The 27,624-nt window shown below is 40.6% G+C and overlaps 1 protein-coding gene and 2 long non-coding RNA genes across 3 annotated transcripts in view; 2 read left to right on the top strand and 1 right to left on the bottom strand.

Annotated features, from left to right (window-relative positions):
• Positions 1-752: 752 nt before the first annotated feature.
• LOC137154116 (galanin receptor type 1-like) lies at positions 753-27,624 on the bottom strand. The gene is made up of 3 exons (XM_067549840.1): positions 26,923-27,624; positions 25,172-25,237; positions 753-1,070 (listed from the first exon to the last, which is right to left on the bottom strand). The coding sequence occupies exons 1-3, from the start codon at positions 27,622-27,624 to the stop codon at positions 753-755; spliced, it is 1,086 nt and encodes a 361-aa protein (XP_067405941.1).
• Positions 3,764-8,584, top strand: LOC137154126 (uncharacterized). The gene is made up of 4 exons (XR_010920090.1): positions 3,764-3,911; positions 4,964-5,030; positions 6,159-6,264; positions 7,086-8,584. It is a non-coding gene; the product is annotated as an uncharacterized lncRNA (long non-coding RNA).
• Positions 11,364-27,624, top strand: part of LOC137154133 (uncharacterized) — a 34,957-nt gene continuing 18,696 nt past the window's right edge. The window contains exons 1-2 of the long non-coding RNA XR_010920102.1: positions 11,364-11,499; positions 20,791-20,948. This is a non-coding gene — a long non-coding RNA (uncharacterized lncRNA). The remainder of the gene's footprint in view (positions 11,500-20,790; positions 20,949-27,624) is intronic.

Genomic DNA, 27,624 nt, shown 5'->3' with positions numbered 1-27,624 from the left:
GATTGATAGTTTTTTCCTGAATATAACTGGTACTGACATTCAAACCAGGAAATAAACAGGGCTATAAGGAGAAGACAAATACAAATACTCAGACCTCTGAGACATAAAATGTGGCTCTGGTCAGTTACATGAATGCACTGAGCTTCTCTTACTCATTCAAACCTGTCATTTAGACTTAGTTACAGCAAATTAATTTAAAATAAACCCAGATCCATACGGTGGAAACACTGATCTCCAGATATAATTTAAGGTACAACAGTAGCATAAGAGAATTTTCCTAACTACTTCAAGCAATCTCTCCAAATGCTTTATCACTAATAAACTACATCCCAGTTTGTATTTAACCCCATCAATTTGACTGCTCTTTGCAGGACACAACTGCATTATTTTTCTACGGACAAAATGCTGCCCATCATCTAAACTTATGCCTCAGCCTCTGTGTGAATCTGCAAGTATTTAGGAGCTTGTATGGTGCCCGTCACCATGGTATCTGAGCACCACTGGTGAACAGAATCACCATCATCTTAGAATCTAGTGGTTAACAGACCACAACTGGACCAACTGTGTCTGTGTGAAGTGTGCTAAGAGCTGCTTTAAGGAATGGCTCATGATTTCATTGACATGATGAATGAGTCACTCTTGAGGCACAATGCTCCAGAATCCTATCTATACAAGTGGGTTTCCCTCCCTTCCCATCTTCTATTTTTTCCAGTAGATTCTACTGAAATGCATTTTCATTTTTTATACCCAGATCACACATTAGTCGTTGAGTGGGTGGTGGAAAAATTCTCCAAGCGTATTCTCACAAGCTTCTCAGCAGGAGCTGGCTGCAGGAGGAACTTGCAGGTGAAGACTTGTCGGCAGGCCTTGCGGAAGTTCTCCGAGAGGAAAGCGTAGATGATGGGGTTGATGCAAGAATTCCCATAGGCTAAGCAGTGAGAAATGATGCGGAAAATGAAGGAGATGTTGTTCAGGGGAAACTGACCAAACTCTGCCCACATGGTGATGATGTGGTGTGGCAGCCAGGAGATCAAAAACACAGCAACCACGAGTAGCACTGTCTGCGCTGTCTGGAAAAGACAAAACCACATGTTAGACGGTACGACCAGTGATTGAGATGGTCTGGTTCGTGCATGAATTATAAGGTTTGTTTTTCCCCTGTCCTGCAGAATTGGCCACTGCTGGACCAGTGATAAAATCCAGTAGGACAAATCCCATGCTTCTAAAATGCCAAAAAACAGCACCGCACTTAGTTCTATTTCATGCTTGTCTTTGAACTCTGCAGTGCATTAATATTACCACTATGCAGATCTATAGTGCCTGTCTTGCAAGGCTGTCCAAGGGCTCGCTAATAGGTACTCTATGCAGCGGATCATTTCACCTGTCATTGAAATGCAGCAGCTGTGTAATGGCACACAGGAACACTGTTTAGAATAGGTAGAATGGAATTGAGGTGGACAAAGAGATGCAGGTTAAATAATGAGATTTAATTACCGCAGGTCAGGACCTTGTGTTTTTTGTTTTTTTTTTAATTCTATGAAAAATTCAACCCATCATAACCCTTCATACAGTGCTGGAACTCTGGTTCAATATAGTCTCAAAAGAAGGACTGTAACCTGATAGACCACCAGCCTGGCCTCCTGCTGCATGCTTTCAGGATGCCTTTTAACTGAATTGTCAGGATTTTCATCCCTTGTGAAGGCTTGTCTTCACTGACAAGAAAAGCTGTTGGTTTTTAAAAAATTTTTTAACCACATGTTATCTATTGTGTGTTAGCTATGCCTCTATGGAAACAGGAGACAAGGCACTTGAGTTTTACTGCAATGTGAACTAGATGAGATCAGCCCCAGTTGGAGGTGTATAGTGCTGCCCTTGTTTAGCTACCTCAGGGTAAACACCTCCTGTGCTTTGTCTGCACTTAGCTTACTGTAACATTCTATCGCTTGTTCGTTGTTTCACTGTAAAAAAATTTAAGTGATGAAGGCGAAGCCTTAAAGGGAAGGATGGTCTTACAGCCCAAACACACTTGGACTTGGGTAATGAAAGATCTGTTTTCAGTTCTTCATGCTCAGTTCTTAGCCTTGTGGTCCACAGGCAGGGTGCCCTGCTTCTCAAGCTTAAGCAAAAGGAGCAGAGCAAGGGGATGGTGATAGTCTGGAGGGCACATTTCCCTCTTATTGGCCTCCTGAGGTACACATCAGTGGAGAACCCCTCGCAAAGTACAGAAGGCTTTGTGCTCTCCAGCCACGTTATGGCCATCTTGGTAGGAGCACAGAGAATTGGGAAGTCATCTTGTGTTTTCGCTACCATCAGCTAATTGTACAGGGTCAGTCAATCTGGCCTCGGGTCTTCAAAAAAAAAAAAAAAAAAAAAGAGGGGCAGTGGTGTTTGATAAAATGACCCTGATGTTGCCCATCTTCAGTTACCTGTTTGTCATTCCTACACTACTGCCTCAACCAGTGGTGAGAGCACAGCAACAAGTATTTCACACTTGTAGAAAAAAATGTTTTTGTCCTTGTGACTCAGGGAGTCTCTCAGTGCCAACTGGCAGAGGGCACAACACACCATAATTCACATCAGGCCTGAAACACTCATTGCCCCAACACACTATTGTCATAATCTGTATCTAAAAGGTATCTCATGTGGTGTCATATGCAAACTGCTAATACCCTCATTATTAATATTATTGTGTGATTATGTATGGGCATTATATAAAGAATTATAGATATTTGCTGGAAATATGTTCTTAATGGGTATTTTGCAAGCAGTGCATAAGCCCAGCCTGTCCTAGACAAAAGAATGCATTTTGCTTGTTTCCCTATGTCTTCAGTGTAAATTGAACCAGGTAATACCTCAGAGGACAGGGGAAAGAACATATAATGTAAATAAAGCCATCCAGCTAAATGAATTGGTGGGCGGAAAAGACCATTTAATTATCACAACAGGGGATGGAGCCTACACCCTCAGGAAGCCTTTCTAGCTCTTGAAACAGACAAGCAGAAAGAGAGCTATTTTTGGCATCCATCCCTTTGGAAACAAAGGGGTAGCAGTGCCTTTTCAGCTTATGAAAAGTGATCCTCTTGGCCTGAAAATCAAGAGTAACTGGATTGACTATACATCAGTTTAGAACTTTAGACAAAGATTGTAACTTGCTCAAGTTAAGTTTTAGTTCCTAGAAATATTTCAGGAGACAAAAAGGAACCACACCTTTAAACTCCACTGAAATGCACTGGACTAGAGTTTGTTGGGAGAAGAAACTGAAAAATGTGTGTGGGTGATGTACAGGAGCCAAGGTTTTAAGTAGTGAAGTGATTTTTGGGTGCCAATTTTCCAGAAATGCTAACTACTCACCCTCTGAAAATTAGGGCCCTTTCAAGGTGTCTCAAACTGGATACCCATAAATTTGAGGCACTCAACAGTCACTAATCACTCTAAAAAAAATATGGGCCAGACTAGAGGCAATTTGCATTTATTCCTGATGTGAAAACTTTTTTCAAAATTCACTACAACAAATGCTAAGTGTGTATTTTGCAAACCCATATACTGAATGTCTAAACAAGTAATTAACAAGACTTTTTAATCATGTAAGTAGTGAGGGGATGTGGCCTCCCTCGGAGACGGATGTGGAGGGATGGCGCAACCTGTGGTAGGCGGAGCTGGAGCAACCTGGCCTGCCCCATTGGAAGCAAAAGGGCAAGACAGGAAGTATAAAAGATGAAACCTCTAGCTCAGTCTGGAGGGAACTGCCAGAGAAGAAGGATGTCTCTATTGGCACTGGAGTCCCAGCCCAACTGCTACGTGGCTGAGGAGCTGCCTGTGACTTGGAGGCGCTGCCTGCTGCTGGCGACGCTGAGGGCCTGTTGGGTCTATCCCTTGCGGTTTACCCTAGGGAGATTGACCCTGAAGCCCAGGTATTCCAGGAAAGCAGGGGTAGGAAGGAGCCCAGGGGAACCAGACAAGTGTCCGGTTGTGTCGTGGCCTGTGGCCGTGTCAGTGAGTTTCAGCTGGAGCCCGGCTGACCCAGTGGTGGAAGGTTCCTCCACTGTTAGGGCCCTGGGTAGGGACGCGGTGGAGTTGGGAGGGCCCACGTCCCTCTCCCCCTTTTGCTTACCCCACCCCTGGGGTGGCACCCTCACCCTGTGCCTGTGAACCCCTAGACCCTGCTGGTGCTCATCTCCCTGCTTGTGAGCCCTAGGGCAATAGCCTGCTTGCCCGGACCGCCCTGTTGGAGAGCTGAGGGCAATAGTCTGCTTAACTGCTTGTTGCCTGTAGGAAGGGCTAGGACCCCTGCACCACGCACTAATTCCCCTTCAAGTTTTCATACACACAGGAACACATGGTCTGTCTCCCAGACTGACAGGGAGGGACAGCCCGATGCCTTACAGTGTAATAAGACACATTGTTAACAAGACCTGTTTAACTGGAACAGTTTTAATATGACGACTTAAATTTCAGTAAATCTGATATGTTCCAAGTTTTCATTTCAAACTTTTTTTTAGCCACAAAATGTTGATATAGACACACTATTCAGAACAGAATTTACTCTGCTTACAATTAACAGTGTAAGCTGAATGTGTATTTGATACTATTAAATATTTGGAGCAAAGAAATAAATGAATGAGCATGAACCCTCTCAAAATTGCTTTTTGCTCAGCATGAATGTTAGACATTTGTTCAGTGTTTTATGATAAACTAATTTACTGAAAAAAAAAAAAAAATCCTCCAGTCTGAGAAAGAGGAATATGCTGCTATTGAGTCAGATGCTTGCAGTAATGACCCCAGCACACCTAAAGCACTTATTGTTTAACTATTTCGTGTCTTTAAGAAGTGTCACCACAAAAATGTCCCAATTTTTTAAAGATATGGCTAGTTTACATGCAATTACCTGCGCATATAATTTATTTCTGTAAGCTTAAGGATTCTCATTAAATCTTCCCAATGCTATTTATGTTCCACTGAACAGCTGCCTGGAAACTAATCCAAATCACAAATGGCTTAAAGGAGCTATGACTGCATTATTTTCTGCAAATGTAAGTTTGATTATAATGATATGCTAATCATTCTCAAAGAGTCATGCATTTATTACTGGCAGTGATTATATCAGGGCTTGTCTATACCGTGAAATAGCCTGGAATAGATGTTAATGAATAGCTTCCTGTGTGGACACTCATATTGCACTTCAGAAGTAGCTTAAACTAAATTGCTAAAAGGCACTCAATGCAGAATAAATTTCCACACAGGGAATTATAGCTTCAGAATAGCTGTCATGCTTTAAATTCACACTGTAGCTTATTTCATACTAGCTCTCCTACATAGATAAACCCTGTGTGTCCCAGTTTAATGTTTACACTCTGGACAGTTTTTCTCCTGAGTCAGTTGTTTGCTCCTATTCCCTCCCTGAGTCTCTTTTTAAAATCAGCCTCACTTCATCTGCCCTCTACACTCTCTTTCTACAAAAAGTTGTGGTACTGACATGATGTTGGCCAACTACACTGTTTGCCCTCCTTGTATGTTAGATCCCTTCCTCTGCCCAGCCCATTGTCTCTGTTTAGATTGCAAGTTCTTCAGGGCAGATACCATTTAGTTTATGGTCGTACATTGCCTCTCACATTGGTGCCCCAATCTCTGTTGGGAACCCCTAGTGCTACTGTAATACCATATTGGTATTTCAAGGTAGTCAATGAGTATTATATTACATGAGGCAGCATTAAATTTCTCGCTTAAGATCACATGCGAAGGCAATGTGGTTCCAGTCCCAGGATAGTAGTTAAGTGACTATTGCTATGGTCTCTAGTCAACATTTCCTAAGTTTTCTATAACCGATGGGGTACTCATTTTATCCAAATTTCAGTTCAGATGAAGATAGCAATATGTTTCAGCAAGGTTACTTACTCTAGAATATTTGTCTGACATCACTGGAATGTAACAGCTCAAACAAATAAGCTAAGTAAAAATATCACCATAGATTTTTGATTCCTGTAACTCAGATCTACCACCAAAGATGAATAGGATTGCTCTCTCTAGATTAGAAGCACCAATCAGTACTCCAATTTCTCATGTGCCATCCTCTTAAACCTCTTTTTCCTCCCCACTTATCTTACTTATTGTGAGCCAAGAAACAAGATTAAGGCTCTCTCCATTCTCCATCTACCTTACAGAACAGAACCACACTGTGAAGTAAAGAACAGATGGACTCAGAGGTTCCAACCCAAGAAGATTTTAAGAAATGTGGACATTCAGACTGACAGCACCCTCTTTAAAAGGGTCTCACGCTAAGTCTAAATTCCCTTTCCATCTGTGAAAGTAACCCAACTGTCAAGCTATAAGTCTTACATGCACCCAGTGCTTGCTGTAAGAGCAAAATTAGAAGTATGTATGTGTTCAGTTCTGTTCCTACTGTGAAAACATGAGGAGCGTGAGTAGATGAGTAACCAGTGTGTTACCTCCACAACATCTGTCTCTAATTCTTTAATTTTGAAGCTGGGAACCGCTTGTATTCCATAATGGAAGATGATTTTTCCCTAACTTCTCTCTTTTCTTTTTTAATTTTTTTCCCTCCTTAATCACTGAGGAAAGTCACTTAAACTCTTGGTAAAAGCTGTCCTACAAAAAGATCCCCTGCCTCTCCCGCCTCCCCCCCCCCCCCCCAAATTACTAAACAATTCTCAGCTACAGACAGTATGGAACATTTACACAGCCTCAAATGACATTATGTGCCATGATTCAATATGCTGCTCTCAGGATGAATTGCTTGAATAGGCTGCTAGGGGTAACCAAGAGCAACACAATTAGTCTTCTCCCCAGGGATGGAGAGCCTTAGCAGCATTTAATCCACCATGGTCTGCCGTTCTGGGAAGGCAAACAAGACTCCCAATTCTTGTGATGAGACCACTGAATTTCCTAATGAGCTCCCAGCACTGTGCTCCAATAATTAACTTTGTGTCTCATCATGATTACACTTCATAGGAGAGGGAATACAGCATTGTGTTGTCCAAAAAGGTTGTTTCAAAGTGTGACTTCTGCAGTTGGAAGTGTTCACTCTACAGGCCCTCTACTTCTAACTAACACAAATATTATATTTACAGATGTGTCTGGAGCAGTGGGAGACATCACAGGCTTCAGTCTGTCAGAGAAGAGGAACTTGTATGGTGGTCGCAGGGAACTGCCCTCACACTTAACTCTGACAAATGTGTATCTTACAGCAAATTTATAGTGGCATTAAAAAAAAAAAGTGACTACTTAAGCAGAAGCAAAAGGAAATAAGGTTTGGAGTATGTAGGTAGCCAGGAGAGTTAGATCATGCCTTTCATATTCTGTCTTTCCTATGTAACAATATTAGGAGCTAAGCACTGTAGGACATGCAAGTGTATCACCAAGGTTATTGTGATTATGGATCATGATGTTCTTGTTCTTTACCCTTATTTTTGAAGGACCCAGTCTGAAAATATCTCAAGCACACTCCACTTGCTAGAACGGCATCTGGTAATTCAAAAATAGCAAAGAACATTTTGGTTCAGATTTTAGAGATTTCACTCAAGGTCAGTTCTATACCTATGTGACCCATGCACATAAATCAACTGCAGGGTAGAGACAGTTTATCTTCCATAGAGATTAATTCTAAGATGTTTGGAACAGGGAACATGGTTGCTGGATTTGTGCAGTGCCTACCACAGTGGGCTACTAAAATATAAATAAGTAATTGTTGAGACAAAAATATTGAGTTTGGGGAAAAAACAGACACTCGCTCATACAATGTTCAGTCAGATTATGGAGCCCTCCATCTCTTCAGAGTTGTCTTTTTTGGATAGGAGACTGGGGTTGCTGCCAAATTATTGGTGGCTAGTTCTGTCCACTTGGGTTTGGTGCTGTCAAATACTGCCTCAGCCAGTATGTTTGAGTAAAGACTGACTCTAGACCTTTTTAAAAAAAAAAACAAACCCTATTCAACTCCCTTACAGTACTGGGTCTGGTTCAAAGTTTCCCTTTTAACATAAATGTAAGCTTCTAAACACTAAACTGATTGCTTTTGGAGGATTCTCCTGTGTGTCCAGATCTATTAGCCTGAAGATAAATGTATGGACTTCCTTATTTTAAGAGTTTATCCTGTCTAAAAGAGGAATATATTTATCACAATGCACCACTCTTTCTTGTTTGCTTAGCTGAATCCTCTTTCACAAACGAGGGGCAGAATTAGCCTAAATAAGTAGAGTTAACTATTTCATTTAACAAAGAGTGGACGCACTGCCAATACATGTTTATACAAATACACCCGATAAAGGAAAATCCCTTCAGTCCTGCAGAAGCCTTCATGTGGGTTTTGAATGATTCCCGCAGTGGCGTAAGGAGGAGAAAACAATGACATAGACAGAATAAGAGTGACAGTGTGAAAGGGCTAGAAGGTATGAGGTATACCAGGTATCTTCCCCCATTCTGCCTTTGGAGTTTCTGGCACCCATTAGCCAGTTAGGTGGGAGGGATGCTGATGGGACAGGGACCCTATGATGAGCAAAGTGTATTTAATGTCTTGTTCTTTCATAGATTTGTCTGTAAACTTGGCAGGTAATAAAGCTTGAGCCATTTGAAATGGAAAGTTCTTGTGAACAAAATGTACAATACAAAATTAATATTGCAAAGGCAGATAGTCTGTCACTTTTCTGACCTAGACTAGGCATAGCCTGACACATGAGTGACGTTAATTTGTTGCTAGTGTAGACTGGGCTGCCTAGGTGCATTGTACCTCAGTCGCATGTATCAGTCCCAAAATTGCTGCTCCTCAAGTCACAGTAAACACCAGATGGAAACTCATTTGAACAAAGTATTTTCACTGATCTGTGAAAACCGCCTCCCATTTTTGAAGCAGTTGTTACTTCCTAAGAGGTTTTAAAATGAGTTTTACTGTAATCCATGAGTCAGAGGAAAAACTGAACGTGTAAAAGAGGTCTGTACTCAGCTTTCTGCGTTGCTTATTACCAAATCCTTATAACTGATTATTATTGCTCCAAAAACTATAAGGGAGGAGAAAAAATAGAGCAAATTGAATTTATTTTGGATTCTTAGAAAAAGACCGACAATTCTGTTTCCTTATGAAACTAATTACAGAGGAATTAGTTGTACCTCTCTGGAATTACAGCAACCTCTTTTCTAAGATTTTACTTCAGGTGACTTTCCAGGCAGCTTTACATATACTTATCCATTTACAAACTAGGACTTTCCCCGCCCTAGCCCTTCTCTATGACCCACTGTACCCATGTCTTCCCTTAAACCCTTTCTCTTACTTCCTTAATTCCCACTACCCAGTCTTCTTGATGCCACCTTCTACCATCTGAGCCACAATACTTCTCTTGCTATGCCTTTTCCTGCCTCTGTCTTATTTTCCCTTCCTTCCCCAAGTGGCTTAAGAGACAGCTTGCTCATTTGTTTTCATTAACACAGTTTTTAATCTATATAAACTGCAGAACTTCTTAGAGCTGGTAACTGTCCAGGCAACTTCAGTGAACAGTAAACGGCACATATATTGCCTAAGTGCACAAGTGGAGACCCAGCAATTGAGTAATAACCCATGTTTTATCAAGCTGTACTTTTATCTGTTGCAAAGGGCATCATGTCCATACCTAGAAGAGACATGATTTAGTGTGACAACAATGAATTTCTATGCTATTGTGAAATTGTGTAGTAAATCCACCTCTTCGAGAGCCAGTAGCTAGGTTAATGGAAGAATTCTTCCATCAACCTAGCAGTGTTTACACTGCGGCTGAGGTCAGCTTAATTACATCGCAGGGGGTGTGAAATTTTTCACAACCCTGAGTGATGTAGTTAAGCCAACCTCGTTGCAATGTGGACCAGCCCTTTATGTAATGCAGGCAATGTCCGAGAGGAAAGACTGGATACCCTTCTGGAAGATATGCTTTAGTGTTAAAATAAAGGAAAAATAAATCAGGAAAGGTGACAAAACAACAGATGGAGAATCTCTAGACCAGAAAGAGGCAGCATATGTGAGATGAACAGCAAACATTTAGCAATATTGGCTGTGCCAGAAAGTTTCTAAAGAGAAAATCAGAATTTTACTAAAGGACACTGATACATACTGCTACAACCATCTGCATTGTTTAAGTGACAGTTGAGGGAAAAGGCTGGTCTGCATTGTTATAAGTGTCCATCACTATTATTGTACTTCACAACTGATATCAAGTTAAATCCAGTATTGCATGAGAACATGGTGTAAAAAGAAAATTAAGAAAGTCCATTATTTACTTGCCTATTTGAAGAATATGAGCAGCATGTTATGAATGATCATTTTATCAATTGTTTAATGTCTTTATTAACAATTACCCCAGATGAAACACCTTCTCCCATTCTGATTTGTGTACCTTTGCTCCATCCAGATTTAGATATTGATCTGAATTTCACTGGAGAGGCCTATCTGAGATCTGATGCTAAATCTCAACTCCTTTCTGATCTTTCAGGTTGCTTGCGTACAGATCCAGGTTTAACAGCTCAGAACTCAGTTTTTAGGTAGCCTTGAAGTGTTCCTCTTCTGCACACATTCATGCACATGCACTTATGTCAAATAAGAGGGCTGATCCTTTGATAGAGATAGAGGCAGCTATACCCCTGGAGACTCTTCTCCTTGCTCTTATGGCCTTCTTTTCAGGGATGATGGCCACAAATTCCACTGAAGTCACTGACAACTGCAGATATTTTCAGGGTGTAGATAATGCCTTTGAAAAGCCTGGACAGGAGTCTCTGACCCAGTACTTAGCTCTTGGCAGTAACCACTAGTACAGAGTGGAGTTCTGTTGGTCCGGGTTTTGAGTGGTGTCCATTGGCACCCCCTTCCCTCCTTACTTCCCTTAGGCTCATCTTCCTTAGTGTGCTTTTATGGTGTGTGGCTGTATCCTACCATCAGCGTGTTCCTAATCTGAAAGACTATTACATATGGAATCCACAGCCCAAAACATTAATAAGATTAAAAGTGTTAAATAACTCATTTAGGAAAAATATTGGAATGTGACACTTAGCAATGAGTTTTTATTAAACAGCAATGCAGTTTATTATGCTCTGATGAACTCAGTTGAAGATTTGCCTTAGTAAAGACTGCAAGGTTTTAGGCCTGATCCTTAAGTCCTTACTCATGTCTAGACTCAATGATGTGAATGAGACTTTGTGATGGGCTGGACTAGGTCCAGAGGCCCCCTGCTGGAAGCCTCAGGGTCCTGCCCCATCAATCTCAGGAAAGTAACAGTAGAGGAGTCCTCCCCCAGGTAGCCTAGAGTGGCTGCAGGGGAAGCAGCCAATCAGGGCTCAGAAGGGCCATATAAAAATGAGCTGCCCTATGCATTTCCAGAGTCATTTCCTTGCTATAACTAGAGAGTGTAGTTGGTTTTCTTGATTAGGCCAGGGGAATGGCAGCATCACAGACAGCTCAGTGCTAGCAGAGACCAGGGGAGCGGGAATGAGCTCCTGGCTGGCTGCTGGGCCTGAACCTAAATGAGTCCTGAGGTAAGGGTGATGCATTGATGAAGGCTGGGGCTGTGGGGAAGGGATCCAGAGAACTGAAAGCAGTTTCGTTCAAGGATTTGGTGGTGTGTGGCTGCTATTCTTAGGGTCCCTGGGCTCGGATCCAGAGTAGTGGGCAGGCCTGGGTCTGTCCCCCATAGGCCACTGGGGAAGTGGCCTACAATTGGACAGTGATTAAACCCCCCAGAAGGGATCCAAACTACTTAATGGTCTAGTGAGGGTCAGAAGGACCCAGAGAGGGAAAAACATTGCCTCCAGGGAGGAAGCCCTGGGGGGTATTGCCTGATGCCAGGGCTGTTTAAAGACCGCAGACACACCCGACCAGAAGGGATGCTTGTGAGAGGTGAGTGCAACATTATTACAGATGTGCATGAGTAAAGGTTTGCAAAAGCAACTCCTTGTTTTCCCATAAAATCAAAAGAGAAGGTTGGATTCTTTTTTTTTTTTTTTTTTTTTTTTTAATGCACAAGGGAGGGGAAAAAAAGAACCACTTCAGCTAATATTGCCTGAATTTATGGTAGTGAGGCAGCAAGGCAGAAGGGATTTGAGAGAGATGATTAATCCACTGTTAGAACAGTCTGAAAGTAAAATTACTGTACTTTGTTTTCCATTTCAGTGTGCTAACAGAAGATACAAATCAAGTCTAGTAATAGGTACATAAAACTGTCCTCTCATTCAAAGAGACCATGTTTGTATGCTAATTTTACATTTGATAAATCAAGGTAATTAGTCTTTGATCACTGTGAAATTATAAACACATTTTATAGAACTAGGTCCTGCAGCTTCCAAATTATACACAGACTTTCAAACAGGCAGCAAGCAGCTTTGTGCGGGCAGCATGGAACAAAATGACAAAGTGAAAGCTGTTCATTTGTTAGAATTGTTGATTTAAAAAAAAAAAATCAGGTTTGTAATAAATCCATTTGTCACTCTATCAGACCAATTAGTTATATAAGAGGGAAGCTAGTTTAATAAAAACTACAAGAAATAATTCAATTCCTATCCAGGCCTGTTGCGAAGTGTTCTTTGCAATACCTCCTGTGCCAATGGCTGATTCACTACAGGTTGAAATTACATGCAGGAACTGAGAGACCCTGACAGAATTACCTAGTAGACTACTTATGAGGTGATAAGAGAAATGGCTGAATCAAACTGGAAGAGAAAATGACAATCCAATCTTGCTTGTGAAAAGAAGGGACATGTGAGAGCACTTGCTGAATGAGGAGTATCAAAATGAGAAAGTAAAAGGTGTCATACTGCAGAAGACTAGGCTCACATAGAAGAGTAAGTCTGATTTACTGTTAAGTACTGATAGCATACGAAGGGGGTGATCACTTTGTGACACTTTTTTGGGGTGCCTAGGACTGTGAGTCACTGTTATCCCTCCCCCCCCCCCCTCGCCTCAGTCAGACACAGACTTGCTGGTGGTGCTAAACTAGGTGTCAGTGCCCTGACTTTTCTCGTCTTGTAGCCACCAAAACAATTTCCTGAGGGATCTTCCAACCTTTACTTTGCCTTGCAAGTTAACACTTGGTGAGACCCAGTCCTCAAGCTCCTCTGAAATGTCCCCTGTAGTGTCCAGCTCCTGTCACTAGACACTCAGTAATTACCAGAATGACCATTCCAAAGGGAATAGAACACACAGCTTGATTGGTACGAGTCAGGATCAGATTCTTTAAAACATCACAGCACTGAAATAGTTATTGTCAACAATCGTAAGTTTATTATCAAAGAGTAAATTTTAAGAGAGAGTGAGTAGGGCTAATAGTGGCAACAGAAATAGTTACATATGAAGCAAAGGTAAAACACACTGCTTAGAGTCTAAATTTAAACTTTATCAGGCTAAAATCCTTATCTAAAGCAGTTTCTCCCCTAAAGCCATCTTCTAGCATCACCAACTCCCATGGCTGGGATCCAACGTTCATGGCTGTCCTCCTTGCTCCCTCAGCGATGGATAACCAAAACGCATACTGTAATCAGACCATGACTTTCTATAGCAGGAGCTACTGCTGTCACTACAAGGTATTGTGCACATTTTTAGAGTGAGCAGTTATCACACTTGTGTGCACATTTGAGCATTTTATATTCACACTCTGTCATTGCTATTGGTTCCACTCTTCACATTATATGTAGTTTAACCAACCACTGTTTTGAAACTTCAGAATAACCAGCATCATTAGGTCCTATGAGCTTTTTCAAATTGCCATGCCAGCATGGCAAATGGAAGCCCCATTGACAAAAGATAAGAAAGCAGAGGGTGAGGAGAGTAGGAAAAAAATAGTATTAGCAAGGTGGTTTGTGTATTTCTTAGGCACCCTCTCAATAGTATCCGTTTACTCATGTTTCTCACTCAGCTTTCAAATCTGACTAAAGGCAGAGCAGTAAATTTAGGATAAGGAGAAGAGACTCATGGTTCAAGTGAAAGGAAGTGTCTTTCAGCTTTTAAATAGTGGAATTATATCTCAAGTCAAAAACTTGTCCAGTCACTGTTATACGAGCCATCATACTTCTCTTTTGTAAGTAAGAAGGTGCCGGAGTGCCTAAGCAAACAGGTCTAGCTATAAAAGCACTATTAAAACACACCTAATTCTAAGACAGCATGGGTAAGAAATGTAGTTAGCAGTATACAAGCTATTTCTAACAGGGAAATAGCTTGCATCTGAAAGAAGCAATTTAAAAGCTAATTATGAGGGGCAAAGATCCTAAACAGAATTTTTCTAATATAGTTACTCATCTTCCTTAGCTTCACTTCAGGAAAATTAAGCTAGCTTCTCATTATCAAGCAGTAGGTAAATAGAATTCCCAAGAAACTGCTTGTGTATATTACTTCTAAAGGATGTGTTTACAAGAAATTTTATACACAGAATTAGGTTTTAAAACCTGGGTGCAGTGGGTACCCCTTCGTGTCTGCAGTTTCACACATAACAAGCAACTTAATTTGACTTGTATTGTAAACTCTTTGGGGCAGGGATCATGTATGTATAGCACCTAAGTCCATGGGGACCTCTAGGCAATACCGCGACATAAATGAGCAGCACACAGAGTTACACTGACTTTATACAAGCTTTTTCCAATTCTCAGTTTCTTCTGGCTGTGAACAGTCAGCACCTTTCCTCCTGCAAAGGGAAGGTCTACACATGCATACCCACTATTCCTCCTTTTGACAATGAGCAGGAGACAAGCCATGGTTCTTAAGTTTTGCCTAGATAGTTCATGCAGTGTCACATGAACAAAGAACTGACCACAAACCTAAATCAGTGTAACTGGAAAAATCTCTTACTGCTGTTGGGAGAGTGGCACTTGCTCAATTTGTGATGGGATAAGTGATGGATGATGGAGTTATGCTAAGGAAGAAGTTACACTCTACTGTCACTGCAGGCCAGAAAGTCCAGCCATTCAGAGCGTAAGCCAATTTAGATGAACACAGGTAAGATAATGGGAGTGTTTTACTAAGTAGAAAAAGTTGTTTTACCTAATCATGAACCAGTGTTGTCCAGTGCACATACAGTACCCCAACAGATTGAAGTTTCCCTGAACTGAGTTTGCTACTAAACACAGAATATATGGAAAATAGCTATATAATGTAAATAATAAGTGCTATATATAGTTAAATAAAAATGGTTGAGGGTTATGTATTAAAGCCCCAACTCAAAAATTTATTCATATAAGACTGGCAGAATCTCTGCCATAGGTTTAAATTATGTACTGTGGGACAGCAGGTGGTGGTGTTGTCTGAATCAGAATTGTCAAACAAGGCTACAGAGATCTAAAACCCAACTAGAATGTTTGTTTTTTAAAACTTCATAAACATTGGGTTTATACCAGTGATATCAAATACACTAACACAGCAATACATCAAGATGCCTGTCTTGCCAAGCACTGAATACCATACACAGTACTTGATAAAATGCATGCAATATTAAGGTGCAGGGATTGTTTGTTTGTGAGAGATGGCATTTAATTGCCAAGACACTAGATTTTCAATACCTTGGATCTGTATCAACAGGACCCAATTTTGCATTCTTTACTTAGGCTCCTCTTCCATGGAAATCCATGGAAGATTTTCCTGAATAAGGATGGTAAAATAGGTCCATAAATTCTATTACCGTCTGCTGGATGTGCAGTGGTCTCTGAAATAAATGATCCAGTTTCATAGCAAGAACAAGCAACATTAACGCCAGTTGGAATAGTTGTTGGCAAGACCCTATTACCCCCAGAGATGGTACCTCCAAGTCAGGGTTGGGGCACCTCTGTGGGCTGGTGACACCTGCACTGTCAGCAGCTGTGGTGACAAAACAGCAAATGTCTTGAAAAAGCATATCTGTGAAAGGGCTAGTGATTGACTATGGGAGGCAGATGATGCCACCACTGGAAAGCAATGTCATTCTTTTCGCTGGCTTCTCTACACCTCACTCATTGTACTTGAAAGTTCCAACCAAACAGGCAAGAGCTGCTTTGAACCAGCATCAGCTGGTTCCACACATGTATCTGAAAACAAGTAAAATACGAAGCTTACAAAGCCTGAAATAGATGAATTCGTAGGGTTGGTTTGTTTGTTTATTTTTTAAACACTCACTACAGGAAATGCTTCCTGTTTCCAACAATTCAAACAAATGTTTGGAGAACTGCTGTTGCTTGATTCTAATACTGCCACTGCATTTATTGCTATAGCAGTAGCTTTTTAGCTTAAGTCATACTTTCTCTATTTTGATAACAGTTCCTTATAGTGAACTAATAAATATGACAATAATGCCTGTATTAGTGGCTAGAGAGAGAATATCATAATAGAAAGTATTCTAAGTACAAAAGAAATGTACGAACTTCTTGGTAGTATTTGATTTTCTTATCTTCTATAACGTACAGTGAAATGCCTCGAGTTACTCAAAATACTCAATAAAATCATTGAGTTCCAGTGAGCTCCTCATGAAGTTATGGATCTAGTTCTGTCTCTTGTAGGTGGGCAATTCCACAGAGAGAGAGTAGTTGAAAATTAATATTTAATGTTGAATATTTAATAGTTAAATATTAAAGCATAGATGAACATTTCAGAAGAGATTAATTTGAGGCAGAATTAGGTAAGAATGACCAAGTTACGACAACTGGAAGCACACAAATCCCAAAATGGCATAGATAGTAGACTTTAGCAATCACTGTGCAGAATAATTTTGTATACTCTGCTACGCATACTGGAATATTATGTCAAACTGCAGACTGAACAATGATTCAGTCTTGCCTCTGAATTTCCTGATGTTTGTTGAGACACTCAAACATGGTTGCTGTATTCATAACATTACAAACAACTTTCAGCTTGTTGAGTCCCCAGGTGTTTAACTTAGTGCACATAATACAGAGAAATCAGGTTTCCCACAGCACTGCACTGCAACCACACTATGAGTGAGACATTTTAGGGCAGGAAGCTATTCAATTGACATGGCAGGGACACTTGAGTGGCAGACAGCATGGAGCAATCCTAATGGGCTTTTGGCCAAGACACATAGGTTAATGCTTCTTTGGGTGAGTGCCATGTGCTCTTTAGTAACAGTGGTAGACAGGCCCTCAATTTTAGTTTGCCTTCATGAAAAAGTGGGTGTTTTTAAGTAGCAAATTGCCCCTACTGCCATGCCAATGCATTGCTTCACTTCCTATTCATAGGAAGGAATGCCACCAATATAACTTTCTGCAGCATCTGGGTTCTTAGGTCTCTATGATAGGATGCCCACCCCACACAGGATTGAGGGAGGTAAAGGTGGCCAGGTAGGCCAATTAATTCCATAGGCTGTGTCTGGAGGAGGAGCCAGGCAGCAGGGAACTAATTGGAAGCAGATTCAGCTGGGCAGGAAGAGGTGGGACCTATAAAGCCCAGGAGATGTGCACAGAGAAGGCTGCTAGGAAAGGTTGCAGGAAACAGTTGCTCTGTGGGATGAGGGAGTTGGTTTGGTTCTGGTATTACCAGAGAATTGGGGGGGGGGGGGGGGGGAAGAGACCAAGAAGATAGGAGGCAATTCAGGGAAGGAGCAGTGAGACCTGAGAACTGCTGGGCTGAGAGTCCCTGGACTGGAACCCAGAGTAGAGGGTGAGACCTGGTTCCCCTACTGGGCAAGTAGCACCATCAGGGCGGCACAGAGAAGATTGCCTGGGACTGTTTTCGTAGAAAGACTTTGGGGTAGCCCTGGAAAGGGGGAACATGGATGGGAACCTAGCTGGAGGGCTGAGTCACAAAGAGGCCGCTGCGGTCTTGGAATAAGGCAGGTCTGCAGGTTGAGGACAACGGAAGAGGCACCACCTGAAGAAAACACACCTACTGGCAAAGCTAATCCCCAGGATGGCCAGCAGGAGCTGCCACTATGATCAGTGCACCCTGTGACAGTCTCCCACACAAGGATAAAAACAATGCAAGGCCAGGGTTCTGATTTCACGTTGGTATAGGGTCACTGACATTAATGGACTCATACCAATACAAAACTCCTGACCTGGGTAGAAATGACTAAATTGTTCAAGGGAGAGGAAGTTTACAAAGTAGCTTAAGTCTTGAGTTATAAATCTGAAAAGATAACTCTAGCTATAATGATACAGCTGGGATCTGAAGTTAGTCACTTTAATGTAGTTACTCTGCGATCCCTTTTCCCCTCTGAAAACAGTTGCAAATCTTTAAAATAAGATACTACACATGTTAGAAGTGGAAAGAAAACTGAGTATGATGACTGGACAGAGATGGGAATAGACTGATTATAGCCATATAAGGCAATAACTAACTCAATAGATCTATAGTGAATTAGTTCTCTTTTCAGTAATTTGGGAGTTTCACAAGTTCAGTGAGGGTTTTTTTTTTCCTTTTGTTTTAAAGATAAGATGGATAAATAGGGCTAGACACCTACGTGAATAAGAACAGCATCTGGACTAGTTAGTGTAGGATAAAATTATAAAGATATTAATCTTTGTGTTTTATGGGATTAATTATGAAATGATTGCCAGCAAGGATGAGGAAGAAGTTATTGCATTGCATAGTTAAATGCGCTATTGAAGTTTATACCTTCTGAAGTATCTGCCCTGCTCACACATACAATCTGAGGTGTATGCACCAGCGCCCTGCTTTTATGTAGCAATTGTGTGCACCTAAAATATTAATTAATAGAAAAAACCTATGCTAATTTCTTCAGATTAGATGTATTGAGATTTTTGAGAAAAGTGTTTGCAAACAGAAGTTTACAGATCAGAACCAGAGGAGTATCTGGCCCTACATGTTCTAGTATTTTTCATTTCTGCATCAACATTTGATCAGATTCCAGATTTGCTACAATGGTCCAGACTTTGGTCATATGCAGATGGAACCATGACAATGTACTCAATCTAACGTTGATCCTGAAGGTTACCTGGAAACTAGATATGTGGTCCAATATACACAACCTACCTGCTAAGTGGGGCAAATCAAGGCATCAGTACTCTGCTGCTGCTGCCAATCCAATACCACCTCATTTTATGCTCCTCATCAAGGTGTAGTGTACTGGCTTTACCAATATAAGATCTCAAGGGTCTGACACAGTAGATATGAACTGCTAGTACAAGCCCCAAATAGAAGAGTTTCTCCCATTTACTCCTGTGTTTAAATTAAGCTTACCTAGGCATTGTTAGATGTGATGGAATAAATCTGATTAATTTTAAAAGTTATTAACTTATGTTGAGTAGATCTGATCCTGTACCATGGGTATCAGTGTGTTTTGCCATTGAATACAATCTTAAAAATTAAATGCTAAAACTGTCATATCTCAGTTAAATATGGATTTGTTCTTATCAAGGGAAATGTGATAATATTAGAAGGAAAAATACAAGTTTAATATTCTCTACAGCAAGTACAAGCAATCTCATTTATTACTACAAATAATTTAAGCAGGGATAATCCTGAAAAATTTGGTTGGCAGAAGGATAAAACTGCCAAACAAGTCTTGAAACCATTAAATGTATTTAGAACCAAACTGGCTGACCACAAGTAAAGGAATATTTGGAAAGCATTTGCATGTTCTTAGACACAGACCTGGCATGTAATGAAGTGCTGCCTCTAACACAAAAAGACAAGAGTTTCACCTGAAACACCCATTCAAAGCCTATAGCTACAATCTAGGATATACCTCATCTATGTAGGCGGGGAAAGGTAATGAAATTTCATGTAAACCCTACAATACGAAACTCAAAGGTCAGTCTAGCTACGCCTATATGAAGAGACCTTTTTTGGAGGGGAGGGGAGAAGGGGGTTGAACACTGATATTTTGGGTCATTAGCAATAAGACATTACTATTACATTGTGTTGACACGCACATTTTAACACAGAATTAACAGTGTTAAGCAACAAATCGTATATTGATCATATCTTGTTATATCATTAACATTTTCCTTTCCCCCCAAAGTTATTTAAATACAACTGTAACATGGTGTATTTGTAAGTGTAACCATTCATATTAACTTTTGTTTTTTGGGCAGAAGCTGAATGTTTTCTGTGTGATAGGGTAGGGGGAGAAAGTCTGAAGAGACAAGAATGAACAGAAAGCCAAGGGGAGGTCAAGGGATGTAATTCAATTATTATCCTCTGTGTATATTCTTCTTGACTATCCTGTAAATATAGGATTACTGTGTTGATGTCAAAGCAGCTCAGTGATTTCGGTATTTCAATAGTATTGTTCCTGTGCAACGTATACTATTTTTATCTATTTTTTATTAATTTATCTGGCACTGTTCTCACAATTTGTTGTCTTCCATTAGATGGTCTGTTAATAGCTTTTTCCAGTCATCTAGTAAGAATCATTGCCTTGGTCCACAATATTGATTGCTTTTTTTGCTATAAACTGCAAGAATTGGAGTAGATTCCTTATTCCTGTGTTGAATCTTTTTAATAGGTCAACTCCCAATACATTTGTCTTTACGTCTGGTTTGAGTCCTATCTCAAAATAAATACATGAATGAATTAAGGATCATTTTCCAAAAAAAAAAAAAAAATTTCTATCTAGAAATCACATATACTGTATGAAAGACTGCCTGGCTGCCTTGCATTTCATACAGCTATCTGGGGCAATGTTATGTATTTGATTATAACGAAAAGGAGAAACATACATTCTATGAACAAAAAAGTACTGAAGTTGCCACTACTTGCTTAGTATTGGAACCATTAATATTATCTCATTCCATTATTTTATATTATTTCATATTTCATATTTACAGCCTGCACTTCATGACTTAATACTATACTGTTTGTCTTTTAAAAACAAAGTTCCATATATCTTCTAGATTAAAGTTTCTCTACCGGGGGTGCATCAAACTTTCTATGGGAACCTGGTGAGCCTTCTAATAATTCAGTAATTGTAGCACAAGTGTGGGAGGATCAAGCACCACGTCGCAATCTCTCTCAAATCTCTCACTGACTGAAACTGGCAGCACTAATTCAGGTAAAGTGTGTTTTTTATAGTATCTTTTGACTTGCATTTGGAGTAATTTGCCAAGTATTTCCGGAACAAATGCATTAGCAATGCTAGGTAGCAATATTCTTCTCTCTATTATAAGGGAGGGGTTCTAAGTTTTAAAAAATGCTAAGATGGAGGTATAATTAAAAAAAACCCTGTTCTAGACATAATCTTGATTGCTGAAACTTCAAGCTTGTATATAAATTTATTTCTAATACAGATTTTGTTACTTCCTTTCTTCTCTAAAAGTATTTATTAAAGTAAGCATTCTGTATAAACTCATATTGAATATTCTTTTTTTAAAAATATATACATCTGTTTGTTTTAAGAGTTGCCCATCGATAAAGAAATCCTTCAACTTGTATTGATATTTGCCCCAATATCTAAAATCTTCCATATTCAACCTGGCTTTGAAAGCACTATTACTTTTTATTTTTGTTATTCTTTTTGTTTGGTCAAATGTGTCTCATATGCCCAGTTAGTCAGTGTACTTTTAAGTAGTGGGTGATACTTCATTGGTGCTAGAATTTTGGGATAAGAGTTCATCACACAATTATATAAAATTGGATTTCGTCATTTTCTGTTCAATCTATATTCATGATGGATTTTCTCTGAGAGATCCATTCAAGTAACAGTCTATTGTGTGCTACCCTATAATATCTCTTGAAGTCTGGTAGCACCAGGATGTTCCAGCCATTCTATTTTGATTTTTGGTTTCCAATTTGACCAAAGGAATCTTTGAATAGCTTCTCTTAAAATTTCCTGACTAAATTTTTGGGAGGTGCAAAGAGAAGCAGGAAAAAAAAGATACAAGACCATGGGCAGGACGTTCATTTAAAATACACAAATTCTATTTAACAAAGTCTGTGCTAGTGCCTACCCTTTTAGGTCCTTGAAACATTTTCATCAATGACTCAATATTAAATTTAAACAACTTCCACACTTTAGGTAATTAAAATTACCTATTTAGTCATTAATGTATTATCCACTTCTTTCTGTGGGCATTCATCATTTATGGAGTATCTTTTGGAGCCAGGTATAGTATCTGATCTAGAGTAGCTTAGTCTGTATCCTGATTCCTGTCCAAAAGCTTTGATTATTTCTTGATACTGGCCAACTTTTATTTATATCTTATATAAAAAGCATAAGGTCATCAGCTGAATGAAATTTTGTTTTCTGTTCCCAACACACTGATTGTCTGAATTTCTTCAATGCCCCTCAAATAATGAGAGAGAGAAGCGACACTTTTGTCCTGTTTCTTTGAATAATAGTATCAATACAGTCTTTGTGATATTTCCCCAAATAAATGCTATAGGATTTTTGTAGATTTTAATCCACTTCTGAAAGAGTTCCCTAAAACCATATTTCTATACAAAAAAGGGTGTTCTGCCAAGTTAAAAGCTTTTTTTGCATTCATAGTTAAAATACAGGCATCTTTATTAGCACTCTTGGAATGCAATACCACATGTAGGAGTTTTCTATGTTCTTTAAGGGGCTTATTCTTTTTTATAAAGGCTGTTTTTACTTTGGTGTACTAATTTAGACATTATTGTCTCTAATCTGGATGCTGGTATTTTAGTTAAAATAGTACTATTGATGTTAAAGAAATGGGCCTATAAAATAAAAAAAGCATCTGATAAGTCCTTATTTGGTTTAGGTATCACCTTCTATCAAGCAGATATAGTTGTATTTGGTAAGAACTCTGTTGCCTAGGAAGATTAAAATACATTTGCTAACAAGTTACCCATGTTTTAAACATTTTATAGAATTCAATGTGATTCCATCTAGTTCAGGATTTTTCCCTGATTTTAGAGATGATGATCTCATCATTATTTCTTCCTGTGGTGTCGGACCATGTAGTACTACTCTTTCATTGTGTGTCAGTCTGAGCATTTTAAGATCCTGCAATACATGCTCCCAGTTCTTCCATGTTTGCATATTTGCTAGTATATTTGTCTCAGAAATATTCCACTAGCACTTTAACTTTTGTGGGTTTTTTTTTTGTTTTTGTTTTTGTTTTTTTTTTTTTTTGAGTATTCCATTTTTTTGCCCTTAGGCTGTTGATCATCTGTTGGAAATCAGTCTGGCTAGTATTCTGCCAGATTTGTTCCCCCATTCATAAAGCCTTTGGTTGGCAAATAAAAGAGCTGTCTGTTTTTCTTTCCTAGCACTGCTTCTAAATCCTCTCCTATGCATCTCTTGGTTTAAATCTGCATTACTACTCAAATAATTGTTGGTAGTCCATCGCTAATGATGACTGTGTTGTCGCAATTCTTATCTATGGCTATGCATATGACTTTGAAGCCTGAACCCTGATGCAGAGTCGGCAACACTGAGGGCATGAGAAGTCCATATCTCTGATGTTTGATGATGCAACATTGTGGCACCTTTCACTTGCAGCCTGGAGATGATTTTGTTGATCCCGCTCAAACCTGTTACATGCTAATCTTGTCAGAGACTTCCAGTGAGTCCTGTTTTGAGCCACTTGCTCGAGTTCTTTGAGATTGATGCCAGCCCACTGAAGACTGCTCTTCAGATTATCTTGAAGTGCTTATACGGACAATCATTCTTCCTTTTGCTCTGCCTCACCTTCCCATATGAGATCTGTTTTGGGAAATGGTGATCTTCCATTCTGATGACATGTCCAATCCACCTAAGTTGTGCTAGCAATAGCATTTCCTCAATGCTGGCTGTGTTTGCTCTCTCAAGGACCTTAATATTGGTCACTGTGTCCTGCCAGCGAATGCTCATTATTGAATGGAGGGAGCGCATGTGAAATTGTTCAAGCTGTTTCATGTGCCATCTACAAAGCGTCCGTGTTTCAGATCCATACAGGAAAGATGTTAAAACCACTGCAGTGTAGATCTTCAATTTGGTGGAAAGACAAATGTTGTGTTGGTTAAAGACTTTTGTTTGGGGTCGGCCCAGGGCCTGGCTACCTTTACTGATTCTGGAGGCAATTTCCTTGTCCTGGGAACTGTCACTTGAGATGGTGCTGCCCAAATACTTGAACTGATCCATGTTTTTCAGCTGTATGCCTTGGATGAAGATGGCTGGCACTGGGCCATTGGAATGAGATGCTGGTTGGAACAAGACTTCTGTCTTGCCAAGACTGATAGTGAGGCCAAAGAGCTGGAATGTTTCAAATAATATTATTTCTGCAAACTATACATTTTTTCCTCAGTCTATCTGTTTTTTTGCTCATGTCTCTTTCTGATGAGATAATATGTACCCTTATTCTGATGTAAAGGCCTCCCACCTCATTTCCAGGGATATACCTCTAGGGCAGTGTTTCTCAATTAAATTTGGCCACGGAACCCTTTTGAACTCGATAAATAATTGCGGAACCCCCCAAACTCTTAACAGTATTTTTACATATGGGGCCAAAAAAAATGTTGAAATAAGCAAATTATATACAAACAACTAGGTCAGCGTTTCTCTATTAAATATAAATTAAATTACACTTACACTCGATACCCTCCGCCGAAAAATCCGGGACATCTTCCCTTTTTCGGCAGCGTGGAGAACAGCTGCTCGCGGACCCCTAACAGCGTTCCCACGGAACCCCAGGGTTCCACGGAACACCAATTGAGAAACACTGCTGTAGGGGATTATCCTTAATATCTATATGGGTCCCTGTGATTCTCCAAGCAGAGTGGACCTCTAGTCACTCCACCCTCATCTCTCTGACAGGAGAATGAAGTCTGTCTCCTGCTGCTGCAGCACCAGGGAGTTCAAAAGAAAGGAGAGGGAGAGAATCCTCAGGCCTGCAACTCTGCTGCTCCTCCCTGGAGACCAAGTTGGCCATCCATTCATTTCTCCTTTCAGCTTCCCAGTAAATAGAGATCTTGACTCCTGCTCCTGTGTTTTCAGGAAATGCCGGGAAGGAGAGAGGCAGGTGAAGCCACAGCCTTTCACTGTGCGTATCCCAGCAGCGAGGTGAATGAGCCTCCCATTTGCCTACAGTGATGCTGACAGGGTAGCTCCACTGGGTGGAGTCCTGATCTTCTCTGCTCCTGCTCCTTGCACTCTTTTCTCACCTGTGCTCATGGACTCCCTCAAGTCTAAGCAGAGGTCTAGGCTATAGAGCCATTAGTCATTGTAGAGAGCTGTCATAGATATTGCGCTATATTCAGGGTATGATAGAAGTAAAGATTATAATTAATTGCTTCCATAGACTTAAAGGAAGGTTTTTGTTTTTTTTTTACCTTTCTCTTTGATTTCTCTGACTTCTTGGAAATGTTCTTTACTTTTTTATGAAGATGATATAAAACCTAAAAAAAAAAAAAAAAAAAAAAAAGGTTTTATTTAGCAGTGTATACCACGTACACAAGTGGTTATTACATACTGTGTGTATTTGTATATGGACTCACAGCTTGTAAAAACATTTTAAGAATGAAAAGAAGTGATTTACAAAGATGTTACATTTCAATAAATTCCTACTTCAATACTTTGTCAAATACATTTTGAAATTTTCAGCTCTAGATTTTAACCCTTAAGGTTTCTTCTAAAAACTTGTTTCCTGAAGAAAATTATGAAAAAAAAGCTACGCTTAGGCTGCTCATTATACATAAACAGCCTGACCAAAGCTTGTTTAAGTCTGAGAGTCTTTCCATCAGCTTTCATGGACTTTGGATCAGGTTAACCCAATTACATTTATAAGTCCCATTACGATATAACATGGTCAGTTCTGCATCCAGTCAGTTCAGGATATTTACTGCATAACTATTAAGTGGGCACTCTGACGTGGTAAATTGAATTTACTTATCTAGACCTACTCGACACTAGAAAATTATGTCAGTTTAACTAGGTCTGTCAGGGGTATGAAAAATCAAAGCCCCTAAACTGCACTGTTAAACTGATTTAAGAATTCATCCATCAACTTAGCTATTGCCTATGCCAATGGGAGAACGCCTCTGGTTGATAGAGGTAGAGTCTACACTAAAGTGCTACAGCAACACAACTGCTGCAGAGCAGCTCTGTGGTTGTAGCACTGTAAGTGCAGACATACCTGTAGTTTCTAACTCCAGAGTTGTAGGCAGATGCAAGACTACAAAAAACAGCTTCCAGTCAGTGCTCCAACAAAATTTAAATTAACCTTTCAAAACACAATTACAGCAATGCTGTAACCAGGCAATTACTATACTCTGGCTGTTGGAGCTAGGAGACTAACCTACCCTAAATCAATTAATTATAAGAAAATCCATTTATTAAATGTCGTTCACATGCCATTTGCCTGTGCACACACCATAAGCAATGTACTGGAAAGAAACCAGCATCAATTTAAGCTAGGATAGGGGAAGCTGAGCACTTAATTGAAAGATGTTTGTATATTAAGGCTTTTTTCCTCACACACAGACACACAAGGAAAGAGATTAGAGATTTCCATATAAACACAGCTGAATACATTTCAAAAGGAGATTTGTTATACTGGTAAAATATTCAGTTAATCTTAGAGGGACAGCAACCTAAGCCACTTTTATTGGAAGTGTTATCTAATCCTGTAGCTTAATGGTCTGAGAGTTTCTTAATTGTATCACCCACAATGGGAGGAACATTTTACAAAAGTAGGAAAATGATTGTAAAACTACAAGAATCAGCATGGGAGCTGGGGTGGCTGGTAGGGGATGAGTCTCCATCAATCCTGGAGAGGGTGTATGGGGGGATTGTTCCAGCCCCCTCACCCATTAATCTTGGGGGGAATAGGCAAAAATATTTGGAGATCTGTTATCCCAACTCCACCTACGCTCCTCTTTTCACCCCCTCCCATCCTGGTGTGGAACTGGTGTCCTCAGCTTTAGGAAAGGAACAAGGCATGCTGGTGGTTACTTCCATCCATCCCACGGAAGAGAATAGGGGGTGGGTGGACTGATCATGAGTCCTGGTGCAGGAAGTAAGGGAAACCAGCAATCTTGCAACCCCTTATAGGACCACCACCCACACCGCTCCCTTCACCCACCTTGGTATAGCAGCAGGTAATGAGCACCAGGGGCAGCAGGTACCCCACCACCAGGATGGTAACCTTGTAGGTTCGCTTGGCAGCTGAATCATCGGCCCACTGCTCCCAGCAGAAAGAGCTGTTGGGTGCTTGCTTGTGGCCACTCATGAGGGCCTGGTGCTGAGCCACAGGGATGGCAATGAGCAGTGAGAGGAGCCAGATGACGCCCACGCCCAGGGAGGCATTGCGCTTGCTGCGGATGCAGGGTGAGTGCTTGGCATGCACCACGGCGATGTATCTGTCCACGGACATGGCCACCAGGGTGAAGATGCTGACAAGCATGGTGGCCATGGCCAGGTAATGAACCCACTTGCAGAAGAAAGCACCAAAGACCCACTCGGGCAGGGAGTAGATGGTGGCTTGGAAGGGGACACAGAAGAGCAGGAAGGAGAAGTCTGCGATGCTCAGGTTGAGGATGAAGATATTGGTGGCGTTGCGTGAGGGGCGTCCTCCAGAGCGGATTTGCCCCAGCACCACGAACACCAGCGTGTTCCCCACCATTCCCAGCAGGAAGATGAGCCCAAAGAGCACAGGCACAATCACTATCTCTGGGCCGCCCCCAGACACTTGCAGCCAACACGCAGGGGAGCCTGTCCAGTTAGCCCAGACACTGGACTCACTGGCGTTCACCTTGGGAGAAAGAACAGCCTCCTCCTCCTCCAT

This window comes from Emydura macquarii, unplaced genomic scaffold (genome assembly GCF_026122565.2).
Source record: "Emydura macquarii macquarii isolate MOO-44397 ecotype Brisbane River unplaced genomic scaffold, CSIRO-AGI_Emac_v2 contig_295, whole genome shotgun sequence".
NCBI lineage: Eukaryota > Metazoa > Chordata > Testudines > Chelidae > Emydura > Emydura macquarii.
This window is presented reverse-complemented; position numbering and strand designations above follow the sequence as displayed.

Bases quoted from the DNA above. Each gene is read 5' to 3' on its own strand.
- LOC137154116 (XM_067549840.1), bottom strand. From the start codon at position 27,624: ATGGAGGAGGAGGAGGCTGTTCTTTCTCCCAAGGTGAACGCCAGTGAG. The intron at 25,238-26,922 runs GTGGGTGAAGGG...TTTTTTTTTTAG, and splicing joins TTACCTGCTGCTATACCAAG to GTTTTATATCATCTTCATAA. The intron at 1,071-25,171 runs GTAAAAAAAAAA...TGTCTTTTCCAG, and splicing joins CAGAGAAATCAAAGAGAAAG to ACAGCGCAGACAGTGCTACT.